Source organism: Neodiprion lecontei, chromosome 3 (assembly GCF_021901455.1).
Source record: "Neodiprion lecontei isolate iyNeoLeco1 chromosome 3, iyNeoLeco1.1, whole genome shotgun sequence".
NCBI classification, from domain to species: domain Eukaryota; kingdom Metazoa; phylum Arthropoda; class Insecta; order Hymenoptera; family Diprionidae; genus Neodiprion; species Neodiprion lecontei.
In genome coordinates this window covers 39850969-39871650 of record NC_060262.1, presented here as the reverse complement: position 1 = coordinate 39871650, position 20682 = coordinate 39850969, and the positions used below count along the sequence as shown (strand labels likewise).

The 20682-nt window shown below is 43.4% G+C and overlaps 1 protein-coding gene across 1 annotated transcript in view; it reads right to left on the bottom strand.

The window, feature by feature from the left end:
* Window positions 1-11904: 11904 nt before the first annotated feature.
* The window catches only part of LOC124293470, a 40679-nt gene continuing 31901 nt past the window's right edge, over window positions 11905-20682 (bottom strand). Inside the window, exon 3 of the mRNA XM_046734349.1 lies at window positions 11905-12074. Within this exon, the coding sequence (XP_046590305.1) occupies window positions 11905-12074 (170 nt within the window). The remainder of the gene's footprint in view (window positions 12075-20682) is intronic.

Sequence of the window (20682 nt, the reverse complement as noted above, 5' to 3'; positions counted from 1 at the left end):
TACCAGTGCTCAAGTACGATATTTTGTCGGTGTTACCAATCCTATACCTACAACATATCCGTGATAACAATTTCAACGACACGTATATATATTTCAATCCGTTATTATGTACACGATTATTCATATGGATAACAAATACATTCCTCGACGGTCACTCGTACATATTCAACATTCGATTATCATTGTTCGGTATCGCATAATTAATCGAGCTATCATCGTCGGTATTATATGATAAAATAAAGGCTGGTGTATCAGCCTGCAGGTAATGAAATAAAATAAACACATATCGAGCTTTGCTTGTATTAAAAATATTTTTGCGAAAACCTGAATTGAAAAGAAAATCACGAACGGGAAGGATCACGGTGGTAGAACAAAAGAATAAAAGTAAAACGCAATTGCGCGACAGAATCATTCGAGCTTTCGCGCTTTATCAGGTCGTTGTACCAGTGATCCTCGGCGTAAACAATCGTAATTCCTTACGTAACGCAGAAAATCGCGCCGAGTGTAAAAGCAGGCCGTTTACACGTAGGCGGCGAGCAACGCATCGCATCGTAGTACTTTAATCCTTAATGGTCGGCGAGTGGAACAACTGCATTCCAGAGGCACAGGGTCCAGACGCCGTCCAATGGCGTCGGGAAGAAGGGAAGTGAGTCGATCCGTGGTGATTTGGAGAGGAAGATGACGAAGCGGGCAATTATCCAGGAAAACGTGTCGAGGGTTCGAGAAAAATTGAGAGAAATATTGGGAAGCGGATTCGCGGAGATGCGTGAGGCTTGATTTTGGCCAGGAACTTCAGCCAATAACCGCGAACTCGATAAATCGGTTTAATTTATATACGGTTGAGAATATTCCCGAATCATCCGCGAGTCGATCTTTTGAATCTCGAAAATATCGCAGTGCGCAAAGTGCGTATTTTATCACTGACTATAAAGGGCTGTATTTGTAATATATGAGTATTATTGGGTTTTATCGTATTTGTGGGATAATTACACAGCTGCAATTGTACGGAGAACCGTCGCAATACGGTTGAATCAATTTCATTCACGAGAGGAAATTTGCGCGTAAGGCAAAATCATTAATTGGAGTTCTCAAGCGCAACTGTAATCGTCGAGGAGATTGAGTTTTTCAAAATGCTGTTACAATCGGTATCCTGAATTGTCGAAGGTCTGGTAAATGCGCGATAGCGTGATTAATTATAGTTGAAAGTGTAGCGAGTGAAGATCAATTGTTACTTCGTGCTCTTTGAATTACGAGTGAAATATGAATTGTTACTTTCTCAGGAAGAGGCGCGGCGAAATTATTCAAGAATCTATAATATCCGTTATTCAACGCTCGCTGCTGTTGACTTACAATTAGCAGTTCGAACCCGCCGCCCAGTTGGCCTCACCTTTGTTTTAACCCGGTGTAGGCGAAAAGCGTCGGGAATCGGGAAAATGGGGGATGAAGGAATTACACCACCTGCCTGCCGCGTAATCGCACATCGATCCAAAGTTTACAGTCGGGCGAACTCCGAACGCGAAGGGAGGATTATGGAACATCCCCAGCTCACCCCAGGAGCTCGTTGTTTCGTCAATGTTCTGTCTCTGCCAGAAACGAGATTCATGCCAACCGTGAAACTTTTCGCAGTGCGTACCAAAATACACTTTCGTATATCGATCGATTTTTTCAGTCGCAAATACGTGATCGCAACAGTTCAACGAGTCGAAAAAAAGGAAGGAGTTGGTCCTTTTTACCAAATTCAGACAAATTCATGCCTCGATTTTATTACAGCGATATCTATTCTCATTAAAGCTGTTTTGCACATCAGTAAGAATCAACAGAGTGGTTATGCACGAAATCATTTATGAAAGACTGGACTAGATTTTCAAACGATGATGTGTCAGTGAATAGGAAAATGTCGCGATTCCGGTACTCTTCAAGAGCACGATCACAAAAAAAAGGTGTTTCAGGGCCGTTATTCGAATGTCGTATGTAATGTCCAAAAAGTTACAGTTCAAAATAAGAACGTATACACGTATTTCTTTGAGAATCATGGGTGATCCATCAGAAAGCCTTGCATATTGCTCAGGTCTAGTGACATCAAGTTTGATACCGAGTTGGAATTTATGGTCTGTGATCATACAGTTATAACAGGTTCACGTGTTGAACAATACACCGAAGCACGCACCCCTCGCCACGTTGTAACATTACTCAAATCACGCAACGCGCTTGAATATGTATGTGAAGTGCTCCCTTTCTCTCTCTCTCTCTCTCTCTCAACTCAACTTGCCTAATTTATGGTCTGCGTATGCCCGTAAATTATAGCGCCAAAGTTGCAGTCTCCAGAGCCGTGATCTGCTCGCAGACTGGGTACTAGATTAGCTCTATACGTTTCACCATTTTCTAACTTCTTGTTCATTCATAGTGGACGGAATGATCGAGGCGAAGAGTTATTGATACGGTATTCCAAACTCCGATACCAAGTGTGTGTAAATTAACATGAAACTTGAAGTTAGCATAAAATCATTCGGGCGAGATCAAACATGAGGTGATCTGGCTACTTTAGATCCCATCGATCTCAGGCATCGTGAAAAGTGGACAGGTATTTTCCAATTCGTTGGATTGACGGACTCGATGTACCAGTGCCATGAATTTATCGTTTCATGCCTGTAATGCGGCGTTTCTCTCGCCAGTCGGAACGAATCGCGTGAGGAGATATTCTGTGGGTATAACAGGCACGTATGGACGAGTAGAGCCGCTTAAACCTACAGGGATCCTCCAAGGGAGAAGGATGGTGGATGAAGAATAAGTGGAATGGTGGAGGAGAGAGCAGCTTGCGGCGTTAAAGCAGCCATCGCGCTCTTTCCACGGACGCAAACGCGTACATATACTTACATACATTTATACATATATACATACATACATATATATATATATATATCCATGGCGGAGGCAAGTTCAGGGCTAACGAGATTCGACCTCCTTTCCACCCCTCTTTCCTCCTGCCCTGTGCCAGCGCGATCCAGGCAGACTGCCATAAACCTCGCGAGGCCTTCCACCTCGCCTTATTTTTACAGCCAACTTCTGCCCGCGACGCTTCTTTCTTTCTCTCTCTCTCTCTTTCGGGTTCAACCCCTTCTCCGTTTCCCTTTTCTTGTCGTTCTCTCCTTCCCAGGATTCGAAACACGCGAGGGGAATCAACTAACTCTTTTCTGCCCGGTTGGCCGAGTCGTGTAAAGCGTTGCTGGTATCGAAGCCAACGAAACGGAGAATCGAACGTATCGTAGGCTGGTGCACCGCTTGGGAAGACAGAGCTGGGTAAGCTTGTTCGGTAGATTTTATATTTTCACGACTTTTACCTGTGGGGAACAGCGCGAAATTAATGGTCGCCAAAAGTTCCCGGGTACTTTTGTCCTGCAGAATTAAGTAGGTCGATTCGTCAGCATTTTGAAGGGTAGCTGGTTGGACCGAGGGTGAAATGTAGCAAGTCGAAGAATGATACAATTAGGAGACTAAGCGTATCTTGATTTTTCAAGCATGCTCTTTACGAGAGAGAAGAACCCCGTCCCTCTTTTATTCAAGTCCATCCGACGTCCCCTCATGCAAAATGCCGAATCGTAATTTTACCCAATTTCCATCTCTCTGCACAGCTTCGGAGATAAAAGAGGGTCACAGATTTGCGTCTGACACGGAACCTGCAATGATTCCAAGGGAGTGACTTAACAAGCGCCCCGGGCGTAAAGTGAAGATTCTACCGAACCGTGGGATCGCCTCTAGTGATAATAAACACGAAGATTATCTGCCAGCTAAGATCTAGAAGACCATGAGTGCGGATCAGGCAAGGTGGCGATGAATCTTCAACCGCCATTAGAAGAAAGGATTACTCAGATCCTCTTCGGGGAAATCTGACAATTTGATCCTTCGCTTCATTGACAACATTTTGCCTCAAAGACCAGGCAGGACCTGACCTCCGATCCCCGTTCAAAGAGTTTGGCCCGTTACGACCGTAGTGGGATTATTTACATTTCCAAGAGCCGAAATACGAGGAGTTTTAATGGGGATGGGGATTCGTGCTTGAACACTTTGCTTTAGCTAGAAATTTTATCTGTTAAAACTAACTGCCCACACATGCTGAAACAGCGGAGAAAGTATAAATCCTGTAAAGCGTAGACTACTCGTACTACGGTTGCTTCTTTCTGGCGACAAATCTCTCCAGCTTAACCGCCTGCGCCTACATCTAAGTAACACGACAGTAATTGGGGTGAAATAAAAATCTCGGAATTACCAAACCGCGTGTTATAACTACTGTGTTCCGGACTTGACATCATCGGAGACGCGGAACTCGAAGAAGGCCATGTGTAGGAACACAGACATCTAAAATTAACGAGACGAGCAACAAACCGAAGCGGGTGAATAAGAACTAGGATTGGGCAACGGTTAGCTAAGGACACTGAAAATCATTGGAGAGAAAAATTCGACTAGAAAGTAAAGCCGAGTTATAAAATGCCGATCAAGATATGCGAAAGCATCCGCGATTTTCAACCACGATTACAAAGTTCTTTCTGCAACATCTCGTGAGTTGGAACGCTCGGTGATCTGGCTGTTACAAGTTACACATTCGTGTGAGAAAATGTCATTGGTACCTTTTGTCAGTCGGCACTACCTTCAGCTTCCTTTCTGAAGCTAAGCCGTATAACCACCAATCCAACAACTGCATTGTCGTCAACGTATGAAGTTGGTGCGCTCATAAGACGTTAGGAAACTCTCACGGACTATTTTTCCTGGGATCTGGGTAAAGGATGCAGTCATATGCGCGTGTATTCATGCACTCGGCTTCTCACGGTGCACCACTGAATCACTAGCGGTATATTCCTGCTACTTTGTGATCACTGTAGATCAAGATCATTCTTTTTCCAAGACACCGCATAATTAAAGAGATACACCAAAAAGCCTGTAAAGTTTCAAAGCCTGTTATTAATCAACCTATCCTGATTATCTTATTCATCCTGAACGACTCGGTGCGTAGATTGAGATGAAGTGAAGCAACTCGCGGCCCGATACTCATTCATGAATGAAAAGTGGTCAGGAAGCAGGCGGAGTTTTTGATATTCATGGTCTTTATTAATCTGTTGATTTATTAACACCACACTAACTTTCACAAGCTCTTATCACCATTCGGCACACATTCCAGCACAGAAAACGTCTGATCTCGATATTCGGGTCTAACAAGCTGTTCCATTTGTTGTATTTACCTGCAAGTACCGAGTTAGCTATCTCGAATCAGTTTAACGATCGCGTTTCACAAAGTCCAAGTTTGAATGGATTTACATCAGTGGAATGATCGATCCTGGAGAGAATAAGGTCCCCGACACTATCCTGCGAAACTTTTTCCAGTCTCAGGGTGTTTTCCTGCAGCTCTCACTTCCCGGAGTTTTGTTCAATGGAAATAACTTCTTTCTTGTTTGAAAGTTGAGAACAGATAGAGATAAAGAGAAAGAGAGAGCGGAAAACAGAAGCACAGAAGACGGGCGAGTAATAAGAAGAACGAATTTTAATATCGCCCAAAGTCAGAACTGTTCACCGGGAGGGAGCAGCTTTCTCTGGAGTTCTACTCGGCATTGACGGGGGCCAAGTGCTTTCACTTGCAATCGTGAACCGGCCCCATGGACCACATGTGTTCCACACTCGATGCCGAGTCCGCGGTCTCATGGGAACAGTTTTTGCCGATTCTCGTTCCTCGCGACTCAGGAACCGGAATCTTTCCTGCACAGTTCGAAGGTTCCTTGTTCCGAAATATCTTTCCGCCAGAGTTCACATGTTTGACGATGCTCACTGGAATTCCTTATCCTCAGACCATAGTCCGCGTGATCCATCCAGCTGATCCATCATCCTCTTCCGGGTGGTATCGGCAAGATTTCGCGAGGAACGTTTCGATCGAGCAAAAAAATTAAACACGTCTCTTGGAGCCTTGAATGTTCCTCTGCAGATTCGACCGCCCGTTGATGTAATTCCGAGCCGTACGAGCCGGTCGATTAATACCTGCTAATTATTTTCTTATTGTTATTCCGCCTCCCTATAATAAACGAGGTCATTAAAATTCCAGTCCACGAAAAGGGGTCAGGAGCCTTAGCGAAGGTGGAGAACCGCTTGCAGCACTTGTCGGAGGTTCGAAGCTCCCGCTACCAGATCGTGCAAAGAAGTGACAGCGGGTAGGGAGCAACGCCCGATCCTTCTTCTGGAGGTCTGGGTCACTTTTACTCACTGGCCATAGGAGCTGGTTTGCTCGCGCGTACAACAACGCCGTTCACCAACCTTTATTTCGTACTCGTGAGCTCGGCGTTGCCTACACGTGACTTCTCTCGCGACACGTGCATGCCGATGAATAAAGAAATCTCAAAACTCGTTCCTCGCTCCGACGAACACGCGCAACTTTTAATACCGCCCGGGCCACCGGGGAAATTTGCATGTCTCCGCGATCCTCTACACACCTCTTGTTTGTACACCTAATTGTTACTTTCTACGGGATTGGGCAAGGTGCTTCGGACGAAACTCCGTCCCCATTATTCTCGGGTCAAGCCCGTACAATTTGGTGTCGTGAAAGTCTTACGTCAACGAACGATGAGACGAGCATCTTGAGGATGAGACCGTACATCCTGGGTAGGAAGCCCCGTGACCCTTGATAATTGAGGCTGAGATGAACGCGGGACGTTCGTCATATTTTGAATCAGTTTGACGATCGAAAGGATCGATTCCTTTCAGATCAGAAGGTCCCTCGAGTCAGGATTAACGTGGCGTGACGAGACTTTTCACATTCACTTTCATCATTTTATTCGAATCTCCTAAATTCACGTTTAAAAAGTAAGAGGGTGAAAAATTGAGTAACATCTGAACAATACTCTTTATACTTTGAAAATGGCAAGCCTATGGTTGGCTGAGGGGACTGAGTATGACAGGCGTGGGAGTGAAGAGGCAAGGGAAATAAGTATTTATACGCGGGGCCCTTACAGCCGTTAGGTAGACGTCTTGGCAACGAGTTCCAGTGTTTCCTCGAAGGGGGGGGGATTCTCAAAGACCTGGAGCAGCCTCGTGGAAGTGGTCTTACGGCCTGCCGCGGTACGTTCATGTATCAGGTCTTGGAGTCTCTTTGTCATTTGATGAACAAACCTGTGCGTTGAACCAGGCTTATTTTCTCAATGATCAAGAATCGAACACGTCATTTGACGATGTGGCTTCTACAAAACGCCATAAAACAGCATAAAAGCTTTTTGTGTCAACTGAAAATTGGTCTTGCTTTTGTCAACACGACATTAGTAAATATGATAGCATAGAATGAGAAAAATTTATTCGACCAGTTTTGAAGGATTATTATATAAGAATAATTATCTACGTAAGATTGGACACGGGGCAAGTGTGATTTCGTTGACACCTTCAACTTTGATTTCTATAATGAATTATCGATAGTGATTAATTAGCGACAGTGACAACATTAGCCGTAAAATTTACATTTTCATTAGTGATCGAGGAACGGCGTCAAAACCGAATCGCTATCAGAATTGACCCAGGCTCGTGTGTCATCAATGCAAATGCCTCGGGGTTTATTCACGGATGATGGATGTGGTCGGAATGCAGTGAATTATGGGAGAGAATAGTGCAATGACAATCCCCGTGTCCAGCTGTCGAATATAATAAGCCCGTCTGCAATTAATATTATATGCAATATTTAACATGTAATCAGAATCTTTCCCACGCTTGAGTCGATAGATTTTATGCCGTAAAATCCATTCAGGAAGTGATTGAGAAACGAAGGTAAAGGTAGCGATCGGTAATTTCTTTATCTGTTAATGATCCGCGAATAGTTTTTTTTATATCCTGTATATATTATTAGAGAGTTTTCACGCATGTTCGCGTACGATTTTGAATCGTCAATAATGTTAGCGCCTAACGAATTAATGTACAAGGAAAATAAAGCTGTGATAGCTATTATGCCCAACTATAAACACGGGTAAAACTGTCGTCTAACTATAAGCGATCAATAATAAATGATCCAACGATAACAGCGATCAACTCTTACCTGTTCGGCGAAGATCTGTAATGCGTTGTAGAACAACTTTCGATTTTTATTCACGCTTCTTCGCTGTTTCAAGATATTTTAAGATCAGTTACAAGGTGTCAGCTCTTCAACGTCCATATACGTTACAAAACACTTGACCAGTAGAAGAAAGAGGGAAAAAGAAAAAAAGAAAGAATCCACCGACTTTTGCTTTCACATAAATTTTATCCGCGTTCAGAGATCGTGGAATCATAAATATTGTCTTGATTTCATTGGTGTACGAAAATTTCTTCGACGGGGTTTTACTCCGAACGTTATTTCGCTTCGATTTAATCACCGTTTTTCAGTCCGAAGTTAAGAAAACGCGTAACGCGTCGAAACCAGATCGTATAAAGTATGATCATCCCTAATTGTAAGTCTTGTTCCGTCAAAATCGGCCAGTCATTATCAGCTAATGGGTTTCCGGCGTCAACTGAGGCTTGACGAAGGGACGGAAGAGGTCCCAATTGGCAGCGACAGTCGACGCGTCGTTAAGTCCTTGGAGTAACAGGACGCCGTTGAGCATCCAGCCGGAAGTCGAGCATGGAAGCATGGAAAATACAGAATATATCATCGGTAATTGGTGTTAGACGATGCCGCGACGTTATTCCTTCCTCCCCGGCTTAAATCGCTCCTTCTTCCTTAATCACCGTTTCAACTCGGTCGTTCGTTGCGTAGAAAGTGCCGCGGTCGATCCTCCAGGATCAACTTTTACGCATCGGTGAAGTTGAGCATCGAAAATACCGTGAATAATTCCTGATCAAAGTCAGTAGTGTTGATAATTACAAATGACAATCAAGATCCGCTCTTTTCACAGCCAATAATTATGCATGCAAAGGACTTTGAGTGACATGATTCATACACCGCGTTTATGTACCAACTGTAATATTTGTGATATTGAAACAACTGTAAGCCCGGGGGAACATTGTTTGTTTAAATAAACCCCCCTTAATTTGTTATATTGAAACTCGTTCTGTTTGCGCAGGCATATAATATAATAACCGTGCATTCGTGATTGGTAACAGACAATCTCTACAAGGTACTACAGAGTTTCCGGTACCATTAACCAATTCTGTTTCATTGAAATCGATCAGTTTGAAGAGGCGTGTTTCCACTTTTTGACCCTCGCTCGCTTTTCACTTCCTCAATTAATTACAGTGGATTCCCAGAGAATTAATTGATTGGATTGAATAAAACCTTCTCCCAATTGCATTGCAAAGTTTTCTTACCGACGGTAAAGTTTTCTCTTTTATTCAGCCCTCCCCTGCACTGGAAAAGAAAACAAACGTGATTTACGATGAAATGTAATGAACATTTGACGCTGCGCACAAGTTAAACGAGCCGCGGAATAGCGGAGAAAATCTTGAGCTTTAATTTATGGTTCATTTACTGTCTAATATAGTGTTTATAAACGTGTACTTCTACCTGCTTTCTGCAGACTTCTTCGGTATTTCGGTTTCCACCCGAGGTAAACGTGCTTCACTCTTTCGACTATGTACGGCTTGGATAAATTACCCCCAAACTATTCCACCGAAGCTTACGCCTCGAGAGACGAAAGCGCAATCTTGCTACAGATGCAGTGCGTTGTCGGAGATAATTAGACGTGCAGGAAGCTGCGGAGGAGAAGCTACAAAGGCTGTTAATAAGAGTTAACGAATGAGCCTGGCTCCAACGGCTGACTGATAATAACAGCCATTAAATTGTCCCGCAAATAACGAACAGCTTCTGAGATCTTTCGATCCTAGGCGTTTATTTTCACGCAGCAGGTGGTATATAAAGAGTTTGAACGGGGTTTGAGAAGAAAAAAATTGTCGTTTCAACGATTACGCGTCTGTTCCTCTGTTCGTGCTTTCCCAATCCCGTCATCTTTACAGTCTCTCTTAAACTCACCGACTACATAAAATTCCCCTTTTGTTTCCCTGGAACGATTACAAACGCCGCATGCCGCTGGTCTCCGGCACTTTACACTCGTGCGTGAGTCTGAAACGACGCAGGATGGTCGTTTATTCCCAGGAGAAAAATTTCAAAGGTCTTGGTACCAGGCTCGTAAAATCGCGAGCATCCCTCCGGGCCTCGAATCTCTTCTCTTCGTTCCTCTCTTCGATGCCTTATGCTCCTGCTGTCGCCTGAAAGACGACGACGAAAAGCGCCCGGCTTAGAACCGGCACGAATTGGCGAACCCGTCATGCAAATTTTACGTCTTATCCAGACTTCGCCGCGCGGTTATCGCGCAGCCTCCCAAACGAACGTATAAAGTATTTTATACCGAGGTGTGAATTTTCAAGGCAAGTCCTGAATTTCAGGCGTGGATTTTCAATCCTCGCTTCAAAACAGGATTATGTCCCAAGCGATCCATTTTTATTCTGATCTTTTCACGCGTATCGCCAATTTTGCATCGAATGAAGAATATTCTGATCCTCGAATGAGTTTTTTCCGTTAAAGATATTACAATCATCAAGAAAAGCAAACAAATACTGCGAATGAAATTTATCTACACGTTAAAAAATTGCTTTATATTCCTCTTTCGAGTGAGCCAATTTTCCACATACCTTGTACAGGTCAGAAAAATGAGACGTCGTTACGAAGTCATGGCTGCTGCATTTTTTTTTCTTCAAATTTAATAACCTGCGCGAGATAATGGAGAGACTGAGAAGCTGGCGCTCGACACAATAATGAGAAATTGAAAGTCAAAGTGAGAAGCAATAAAGAAAAAGGGGAAAGGCGTAACTGTTAATACGTTTCCGGCTGGCTTCACTTGCGGTATGGAATACTCGTTAATTGACTTGCAGGTTATTCCAGTAGATCTTCTTGCTCACAGTAGCCTTGAGAAACCTTACGTAAATTGCTTCATTATCGGTTGGAAGAAACAGACGTAAAAGATGCTGTACTTACTGAAATAACAGAGTTCTTTCGAGTAAGTCACATCAACTGAATCTCAGTCTGTTTTCCCCATTTCTCTGAAAAAGCAACCCATGCCGTCGATCCTCGGGGTTACGTTTTCTCCATTTCACGTCAGGAAACAGAAATTGACAGGCCGGTCGTTAGAGAGCGATTTCATTGAAGACTCCGGCACTTGAAGCGACAGGCGAATCACGCCGAAGGCAATTTTGCATTCGACATTTCGGCCCGAAGTATTCGGAGTCTTTGAACTCGCGTGTCTCATTAATTATTCTCATCAACCTCCGCGAAAGTCGATGCCAGGCATCCAACGACTTGTAGGCAGTCGTCGCTCATTGTCAGCATTCGTTAGACGAGGTCGACGAGAAAGCAGAAGAACAAGGAGCCTCTACGGTGTTAGAAATTACTGGTTTCAATTTCGGAAATTTTTCCATTACTCTCGCAGTATCATATTTACGTGAAAAATTGTGGATTATCAGAATTTACCGTATTGCGGGATGAATCCATTTCCACACAGCGATTACGAACTTTGCGCATTAATCTTGAGCCCATATTTCGCCTTACACATATCTCACTCCCAAACTCCAATAACAATTCCAAGCCTGTTTTACCGCCAGTTTTGGAGATATTTCGGGTTAAGTGCCGAGAATTTTGTGGACACGGGATTCTGGCACATTCTTCCTCGTTGGCCGGTTAATTTTGCCTCAATTTCGGCCTGACGTTTACCCTCGAGCCTCCAGCATCCAGAAAACTGTTTCACCCCGGTAAATCCGTTCCGCATTATTTACCAGCGAAACGATGAGTTCGTCAGGATTTTCAAAGACCAGCGTTATTTCGCCAGGAAAAAAGTCTCTCACTCACATTGTGCTCAGAATATTTTATCCAGACTACGCAGAGATGTTTGATATTTCGTTCTTGGGTGACTGGATGAGTTTCAATTACGAAGAAAATAAAACTTTTATTTTTAGTTCCAAGGCTTCGGTAAAGCTAGTCAAAAATTGTTGATGACACTTACGAGTATTCAAAACCTTTGGGTTCGAGCAGTTCTTCCAGATGAATTTTCCGCTTTCCATTTCCTTGTTTTCCTTTACAGCCGAGCCTTGAATACCTGTTTTTACATAAAAATTAGATCAAATTACTCGGTGAAATGAATCTGACGTCAAAGTTGTACCGACGGTAACTGGGTAGTCCGAAGAAAAGAATATAAATGTAGGCAGAACGAGAAGCTTTTCACCGTGTCGTGGAAACTGGGTCTCGTAGTTTCCCGCAGTCTAAATTATTACGATCCACACAACGGTCGGGTTCACGAGAATTCCCCCGGCCATTTCGGTCCGGAATTAGAGAACGAATTGTTCAATTTCAGCTGCAAAAGTTACTGAAATTAACGGCAATCTTACGGTGTTTGAAATATTCATCTGTTTCAAGGATTCTTATTTTAACTTTTTTACTAACGCGGATCTGAATCATTCGAGAGAATGGATTGATGATATGATTGAAGAGAGTAAAGTGTATAAAAAAAAAGCCGAAACGTTACCATTGGAAGCAGTACGAGTAAAAAAACTAACAAAGACGGGATGAACGGACTTTTTTTCATCCTTTTTCACTCACAATCAGTCCAGATTACGACGAGTTCGGATGTGTGTGAAATTATTGTGGCTTGCCGACCGGGGCCGAGTTTGACAAAAGCGCGACGGAGAACACGTACTCAGTGATCTGCGGGAGTGTAGTTTGTAATTAAACACCGTGACGTGAGGGAGATAGTATCGGGACGGGGCTTTGCGTTCTTGTTAACCTTCCAGATCTAGATTCAGTGATCCAGGTTGCGTGGTTCTCAAAGGAAAGAAACGCGAGATTCTTGTTACGCAAGACCGCCCTTCAACCTTCACCTTAAATCGTAACGGAATTAACGAAATAAATTTAGTCGTAAAAGTCTAAGCTGCAAAATTCAAGTCAGAGATACTTGTAACGAATGTCTAACTATCTTTTCGATGAAACGAACAGGCCTTGATGTTCTGACGAATTTATCGGCCGTTTTTTTTCCATATTTATTACCTACACGTATTCAGTGTCCAAATTAAACATAATCGTTGCCTGATTCGGGCAGCTCGAAGGCAAAAATAAATTCCATTCAATAATCAAGGAAGGCACGGTTTCTTAAATGAATTTTTGTAAACAAGCAAATAAGTTGGTCACTTTTTAAATTCAGATACCTAATTCCGTTTAACATTTTTTAATTAGAATAAAACTTCTCGACGCGTTAATTATTCTTGTTCATTTTCCCACGAAAATAAACTTTTCAACAAACGCGATTGTCGTTTGAAATACTTATCCTCCTGTATGAAAATTCACCGGAACAGGCAGTCGTGATAAAATATGAGAGATGATAATCTCTGATTTTTCTGAAATATTCAATCATCTGCGAGTTATTTTATACGATGTCTCGTGTCTCCGAGCAGCTAGAAATTTTTCTAAAACTCTTATTCGGCTGCAGCCATGCAGCTGGAAAAAAGGGGAGGTCGAAACACACGCTGGCAGGAATCGGGCATACGAATGCACCTATGCATAGTAATGCGTTCCGGACCAAGGGGTAATATCCATTTACAAATTCTATCCATTGTCCCCCCTGAAATTCTTGACAGTGAAAGAATCCTAGAATATTTCACGCCCGGTGTAACACATCGGAGATAAATAAACACAAACGAGCAACGGACTTCACAGCACCGTGGATAACGTCGATAAATGAGATTCCGTACCGTCGGATTACACGTCGTCTTGAAACTACATAGGAGCCGCTGATAAACCTGAAGTGATAATTTATCAGGACCATTGCAATATTCTATGTGGGTCGTCAGGTCCGCCAGAGAGAAGTGTCATCGCGTCTAAGTAAATTGTCGATAGGTAAGTACGAAGGGAAAAATTCCCCTCCACAGTCGCCTCAGAGGCCATAGACCATGGATGGCGTCCATCGAATAATGGAAGCTGGATTCTTGCGCGTGAATTCTCAGCAGAATCGAGGAATGTTGAAACGGTAAATGCTCCTACTACACGTAGTCAGATCCTGTAAGCCCAACTTACCGCATCACCTGTCACAAGAGTTCCTTTTCCATGATCTAACGCGGTTCTGTCTTCGCCGAGAAAAGTCAAAGGAACGACGTCTCGTCATCCGGACGACTGCTCGTTACCTGATCCAGCTTGGAATTCGAGCGATCAAAGCCCAGAACGACTTCTTTCATCGCGAAATGGAGTCTGATGCGGAGGATTTCTCAAGGAGTTCAGCAAGACGAGGATAATCGACGTTTCGCACATCATTATCAGACCGTCGCGAGACGCCAAAGCGTCTTGAAGATTGTCTCCAAGAGCACGAGGAAGTCGAATCGTGATTCCACCTGGCGGGAGGGAATCGGCGAGATCTAGAACACCGATAAGTGTTCAATAGACGATTGTTTCGAAGCCGATCCACAGTCCGTTCCTAGGTCGTCATTTTGGCGTGGATCAAGTCGATGGAATTGGCTATTACAGTCCTGGCAAGCAGCTACCAAGCCACGTTACAGTCGCTGCGTATTAGCCGCTAAAGGCGCACGACAGGTATCAGAGAGATACGGAAGGCGGAGATGAACTGATTCGGCTAACGGGCGAACCGGAGCTAAGACATCGCGGCAGGTGGGTACGTAGATCTCGGATAAGAAAAATCTATGTCAAAGTCACGCTGTTGCCGTACAGTCCATTATTTATTCGCTAAATACGACGCGGTCCACGCGTCCATGTGGATTGAAAATTACCACTTCAGAAACACCTGGATGCGATTAGATTTTTCTCACGGTCTTGTAAGATCATCTCTCACTCTAGCCTCACTTAATTAGACAAGCTAAGTCTGCGGTTTTGAATACGTTATTTACACACCCTGCAGTAGCGCTCAGGTACTTTTCAGTTAATTACGAGATTGACCTGACACCAAACTCCTTATCCAAACTCATCCCCATTCGCATTTTTATAATTTGCATTCATCAGCCGTGTGATATTGGGATAAAATTACTCCATTTGTATTTACACTAGCCAATCACACCATTCGATGCTGTCTCTTATGGTGGTCGGATCCATCAACTGACACCAGAAGCTGTCAATTGCGCCACTGGACCATGGTGTTCGGTAAAAAATCCGTAACAAATTCGAGGATATTTCCAGGACTTTTGAAGGATAAGCAAAATTCACGGACATTTCCGGGATCACCGGACACCATGTGGACTGGATTGTTTACTGTAACAGATTCGTAGTTGAGTCAAAGACAAGCGCCAAATTTTTCACGTTACGGATATTTTGAAATGCTGGAAATTACGGCGGAGAAGAAGCCAGCCATTAAATTGCCCGGAAAGGATATTCAGAACCATTCCGAACTGTTTCCTGGCTTATTACGAGCTCGTGCAGCCGTGAATTCTCGTTCCTTTGCATTCCCATGCTCCCGGTGCAACGTCGTCACTCTATTTATATATGTGAGGTAGATGTACTCGAGGCTTTCCACCCGCGTCCGCATCCATGTAGATACCTACACACCTGCTGAATAAATATACCTATGCGCAGTCTGCTGGTGCGATACGAACACTTGCGACTAGAATTTACGCTTATTATACTACCTTGCTATATACTTTTCATACATCGCGCTTCTCGAAACTGCAGAAATCCTGAACGTTAATGGTGGCCCGATAATATCTGCTACGTAATTACGACGTTGCAGGCTTGCGCTAATGTAACCTGATCTTCTTTCTAATATGCGGCTAACGAGCCGTGGGCATAATGATCATTAGACGTTGCAACTGTCTTCAAAGTTGCGTCAATTCGTGTAGAGTCCGACCGTTTTGGGAATGCGATATTTTCTTAAGAGTTGGACGTTATTTACAAACTTATAGCAGCGACTCATTTTCAGTGATCATCATTGAGTTTTCAATCTTTGCTAATGATCAACAATCTATCATGGGGCAGGGTCGGTCAGTTAAAATGATCAAATATCAATTCAAGATATTTCTATCGTGGCAATGACTATTTTGATGGTATAAGTGACGTATCAAGTCCAAGATCACATTCTTCTGGGAATCAACCTTACCACATAGGATACAATGACTTTTGATAATCGTCATGAACGAAAGTGAGTTTAGTACCTACAGCTAACGAAATGGTTTTACGAATATTCTGTATTTTACTTCGTGACAAGTGGAAAGTGCTCCCTTGTTTTCACGAAAATGATGAAATTTTGACAATGTTTCCAAAAACCAATCCAGCAATGCTGAAAACGATTGATGCGTAAGTTTCGTGGAATCTATTACACAGCAGTGATGTACATAAATGACCTTGGAAATGAAATGTTGGAGTCTACGACTACCGAACAGAAACCATTTCCAGAAATAGTTTCGAGCTTCGTCTACCTGAGCATTGAAAAATTTTCACCAAATTTTAAGAACTCCCATCTGTATAGAATTGTAAGCTAATCCTGAAAAAGGACGTATACGATTCCATGCGAATCGTTGGGGGTTTCAAGAGGCGGACGTATCAGGGCGTAGAAGCAACAGCGTTCGTTCAGAATACCTGAACCCAGGATACATATTCAATTACGGTTTGCTCCCGAGAAAGACGAAACGTTTTCCTCAGGGTAAGCACCGGAGCTCATCTATACTCCCGACGTGAAAGAGCTCATCGGAATAACAATGAATCGAACGACCTCCTCAAACCGCCATCTAAACCTACCGGGATGCGGGAAGATGTCAACGACTTTATACGCCCACGATGGCATTCTGTCCCGTGGTCAAACCTCGCCTGGACTCGACGGACGCTGCTATCCATTCTGGATAACAGTCGATAGTTCCATATCAAGCTGCGTCCACGGTCTAAAGCCTTCTAGCGATCGAGGAGCCCAAGGTGTGTAAGGTTATATTAGGGTGACGATATCAAAGTCTGTTCTCGGAAGATTGTCGTTTAAATGAGTCAAGTCTATTTTTGTCTCCCCTCGTGCATACCGTCGTGTGTATACAGAGTACTTTTATCTGTTCTGGGTGAACCGAAGATACCTTTATTTGAAGGGGAAAAAAAGAACAATGAACCGTCGCTGTGACTGGAAGGGCTTAGAGATTACAGGCACTCGGTGCTATTTTCTGCTGAGTCGATATCACTGATAATCTTCAAGTTTCCGAACAACTGTTTACATACTTACATGTTTTCAACTCTAAATAAAAAATAGTAGTAATCTTGATCAAATTCTGAGCATGAATTTATCGTTACGTAAATCGAACGCTATTGAAAGTGAAAGGAAGTCAAGTTTATAAATAATTCTCTATCTCTCGACGAAATGTATTTTATTGAGTATCGCATCGTAGGTAAAGGCCGAAAACTTGGAACGACAAACAACCACTCGTGTCAGACGATAATGTCCTGCTCTTGCGACGATTTATCAATTTTTATGTAAACGGAATATGAGTAATGCGGTCGATGAAATTATCAGTTTCTTGTAAGATTACGAGAATAAGTTGCCTCGACGAGTCGCAACTCAATTCTAATATATTCCAACTCGTTTAATGGTGGTTCATTATCGGAAGCACAAAATTTTTTGAAACCCAATTTTATCTCGATTGAATTACTCCAGGTTCAGCTGGCTTCTAAAAAATCTTTCAGTGAGTTACCTGCGCCAATCGATACGGAAAACAGGTGAGAACGAATAATTTTTCAGCCCTCTGGGCGGAGAAATGGAGACGCGTAGCTAAAGGCACTGAATCAAATGAATGGAAAACCAGTATCAACACAAAATGAGCACGGCCGAGATGAATAAAAATTGGCTCACTTTCGCCACGTGTTTGGCATTTCGGATACTTGATTCCGCGTCGCCCGGCAAAACTCGTTGTTGGATGATCGCCGACGGCGTTCCGTCAATAAACATTCAGTTCAAGATATCGTCATTTCCATCTACCTGTACCGCAACTCGCGGCATTGAAAATTGACCGGGAAGCGAGAGGAAGCAAAAAGCCGAATACACCGCGTTCCCTCGGGAAATGACGACGCGGTGTTCTGGATGAAGTCTCAGGATCGGTTAATATCGTTTAGATAAACCCCGCTAAAAGCCGTCTCTCTCACCTCGTGAAACCGTAACATCTACAATATCGCGTCTCTGGAGACGAGCCCCTCGTGTTCGCAAATATTTGTCGGATTCCGGTTCCGAGACGCTCTTCTTGATCCCAAAAATTGACAGATGGTCGAAAGGAAGCATCCAGACCCCGTAACACCGAGGATCTGGAATTTGGAATTTCAAACGGTCAGGATCCAGACTGACCATCGTATCTCGAATGATCGCATCCGTGGTCCCGAGGGTCGAAATTCCGACAATCGATATTCAGGGCATTTCGACCCTGGCCGAAATTTGCCAACTCCGAAATCAGCTCACGTGCTCATTACCCGAATTACACTCGTTTCATTTATGTCGGGTAAAATAATTACGCACCCGGACTAAGAGTCATCCCTTAGACTGAGAGAAATTTTTGTTCCGGTTACCGCTCAGTCCTCAACTATTTTCATTTTTTACCACAATCGAAAAATGTAGTTCTAGGTACAAAATGAAGATTGGTTTTGCAGCTGTTACCGGAAAGTCTGGTATCCGTTACTATTCTTTCTCATTACCATCACTGTTGCTATATTTTCTTGCAACTGTTGCGAAAATTTAATGCTTGTGCAACAATAAATTGACGTTAAAGCCTTGTTTAACTAAACAAGTAGAGTAAACCTCACAAACTGATTTTGCGTTGCAATTACCGAAAAAGGATCGACAATAGCGAAAAATGGTTAGGCGTACCTCGTGTTTCGTAATTCCAACAATATTCAAACAGTTTTTTCAACGATATCTGTTTTACTGAATTTTTCTAGTTACCGTAACAAATGAAATTTTTATCAGCGATAGACCGCAGCATCCCTCGCAGATGTTAGGGGCCGGAACCGACCGTCGTCAGACCAATTGAAGCGGCCGTTTCTGCGGGGAGGAGGGTTGAATTACGCTCCGAAAAAGTATACAAGATTATATTCGACGGTGAGATGCGAGGAGCGAAGGTATTCCGGACGTCTGTGCGGGTATCGGCCGAGGGGTGAAATCCTTGGGGATGAAAAGGTGGAAGGCTGCAAGGAGTCGGAGACGCTGCCACGCGGCGCGGAGAAATTGTCTCCGGAAAGTCGAGCGGAAGCGGCGGGCGAATTTGCATTTGTAAGAGAAACCGCGTCGGACAAACCGAGGAGTAATTGAAACGATGTCGACGGGCTGAAACTGAGACGAATGAATAAGGAAAACCTGCGGGTCCTGCGCTCTGAGGAATGGCGGAATCCTCGCAGGAAGGAATGCAAAGCTTCCTCCTTTGTATGCATTGCATTTTTGTAATAAAACACATCGGACGTTGCGGAGCAGTAGGTAGGTGGGTACAGCTTTTTTACTCTTCGAGGATTTTACCCCGCCTGGAAGACAAGTTGTGGGAAAGTTTTAATTCAGTCTCGCATAACGTCGAGACGACTGAATTTTACCAACAAATATCATCGTTATAGTAAATCCGTATTTCAATATTCGAGCACGTGTTTTATCCGATGTTTCAATCCATGAAGAATGTTAGTACACGAATAGTGGAAAATATTGCTGCCCAGAGTGATGAGTGGTTTTTTTAAACTTACAGATACTTTAATTTGAACTACCACGAGCCGTCTGATTCAAGGTAGTGTCGAAAAGTTGTGGTAACCTTCCGGCTCGAAGTGAGTTACGAACTTGAAAATTGTTTAAGATTGTCGGAAGAAACCATCAGCAGGAAGGACACGCTGGATACTTCGGAGATGTTGTATGCGTTGATTAATCGTGGGACTAGATGCACAATAATACCTCAATGGGAACTTAAAAGGTTCTTGCACCAATGTCATAATCCTCATGAATTAGTCCAACGCGATGTGTCGCTGATAACTCAGTTCAATTCGCTCGGAGAGGAATTCACTTCACGGCTCATAAATTCGTGACGAAACGGAAGTCTCGCGTGAGTATTTTCAAGTCAGATCGAGGCAAGATGATATCCAAAACCGCGGACACCTCACCTCCGTTCTCGTATAACACGTTCGAGGCAAGTCGCTGATCGTTACAACAGTGTAGAAACTAGGAAGGATCGAATGATCACGTATGGGTGTAATGATGCCCCCGCTCATTTCCGCGGCTTCCTGTGACTTGATTGAGCAGCAGGCGGTGAGCTGAGGTCGGAAAATTGCGAAATTACAAAATTGGCGTCGGCATTGTTGGCAGGCACAGGACAATTAAGCCGGGAAGGCCGCAGAGCGTGATAACTCGACTATGGAAGAGGCGTTCCTGGAGACGGAGGGACAGGACAGGTGAACAATGCCTACCTTCTTCTCGAATGGTAGAATCGTGAGGTCTCGAAGTGACACTCTCTAAACTTGAATCAGTCAAAATTCACTAATTCCCACTAATAATCGGGGAACCGCTGGAAAAAATTGGTGCACATACAGTAGGATGGTCCAAAACAATCGACTATTTGTTTTTTTCAAAGACACACGTTTCATAGTTGTAAGAAGAGGAGATAAGACGCCTGTTTTAATTTGAGCCTTTAAAGTCAAGATTTAGTGGTCCCTGAACGCCATTTTCCATTTTTCATTTAATTAAGACGCGAAAATAATTTTAGTTATTTCCGAATGTATATAATGTATATAAA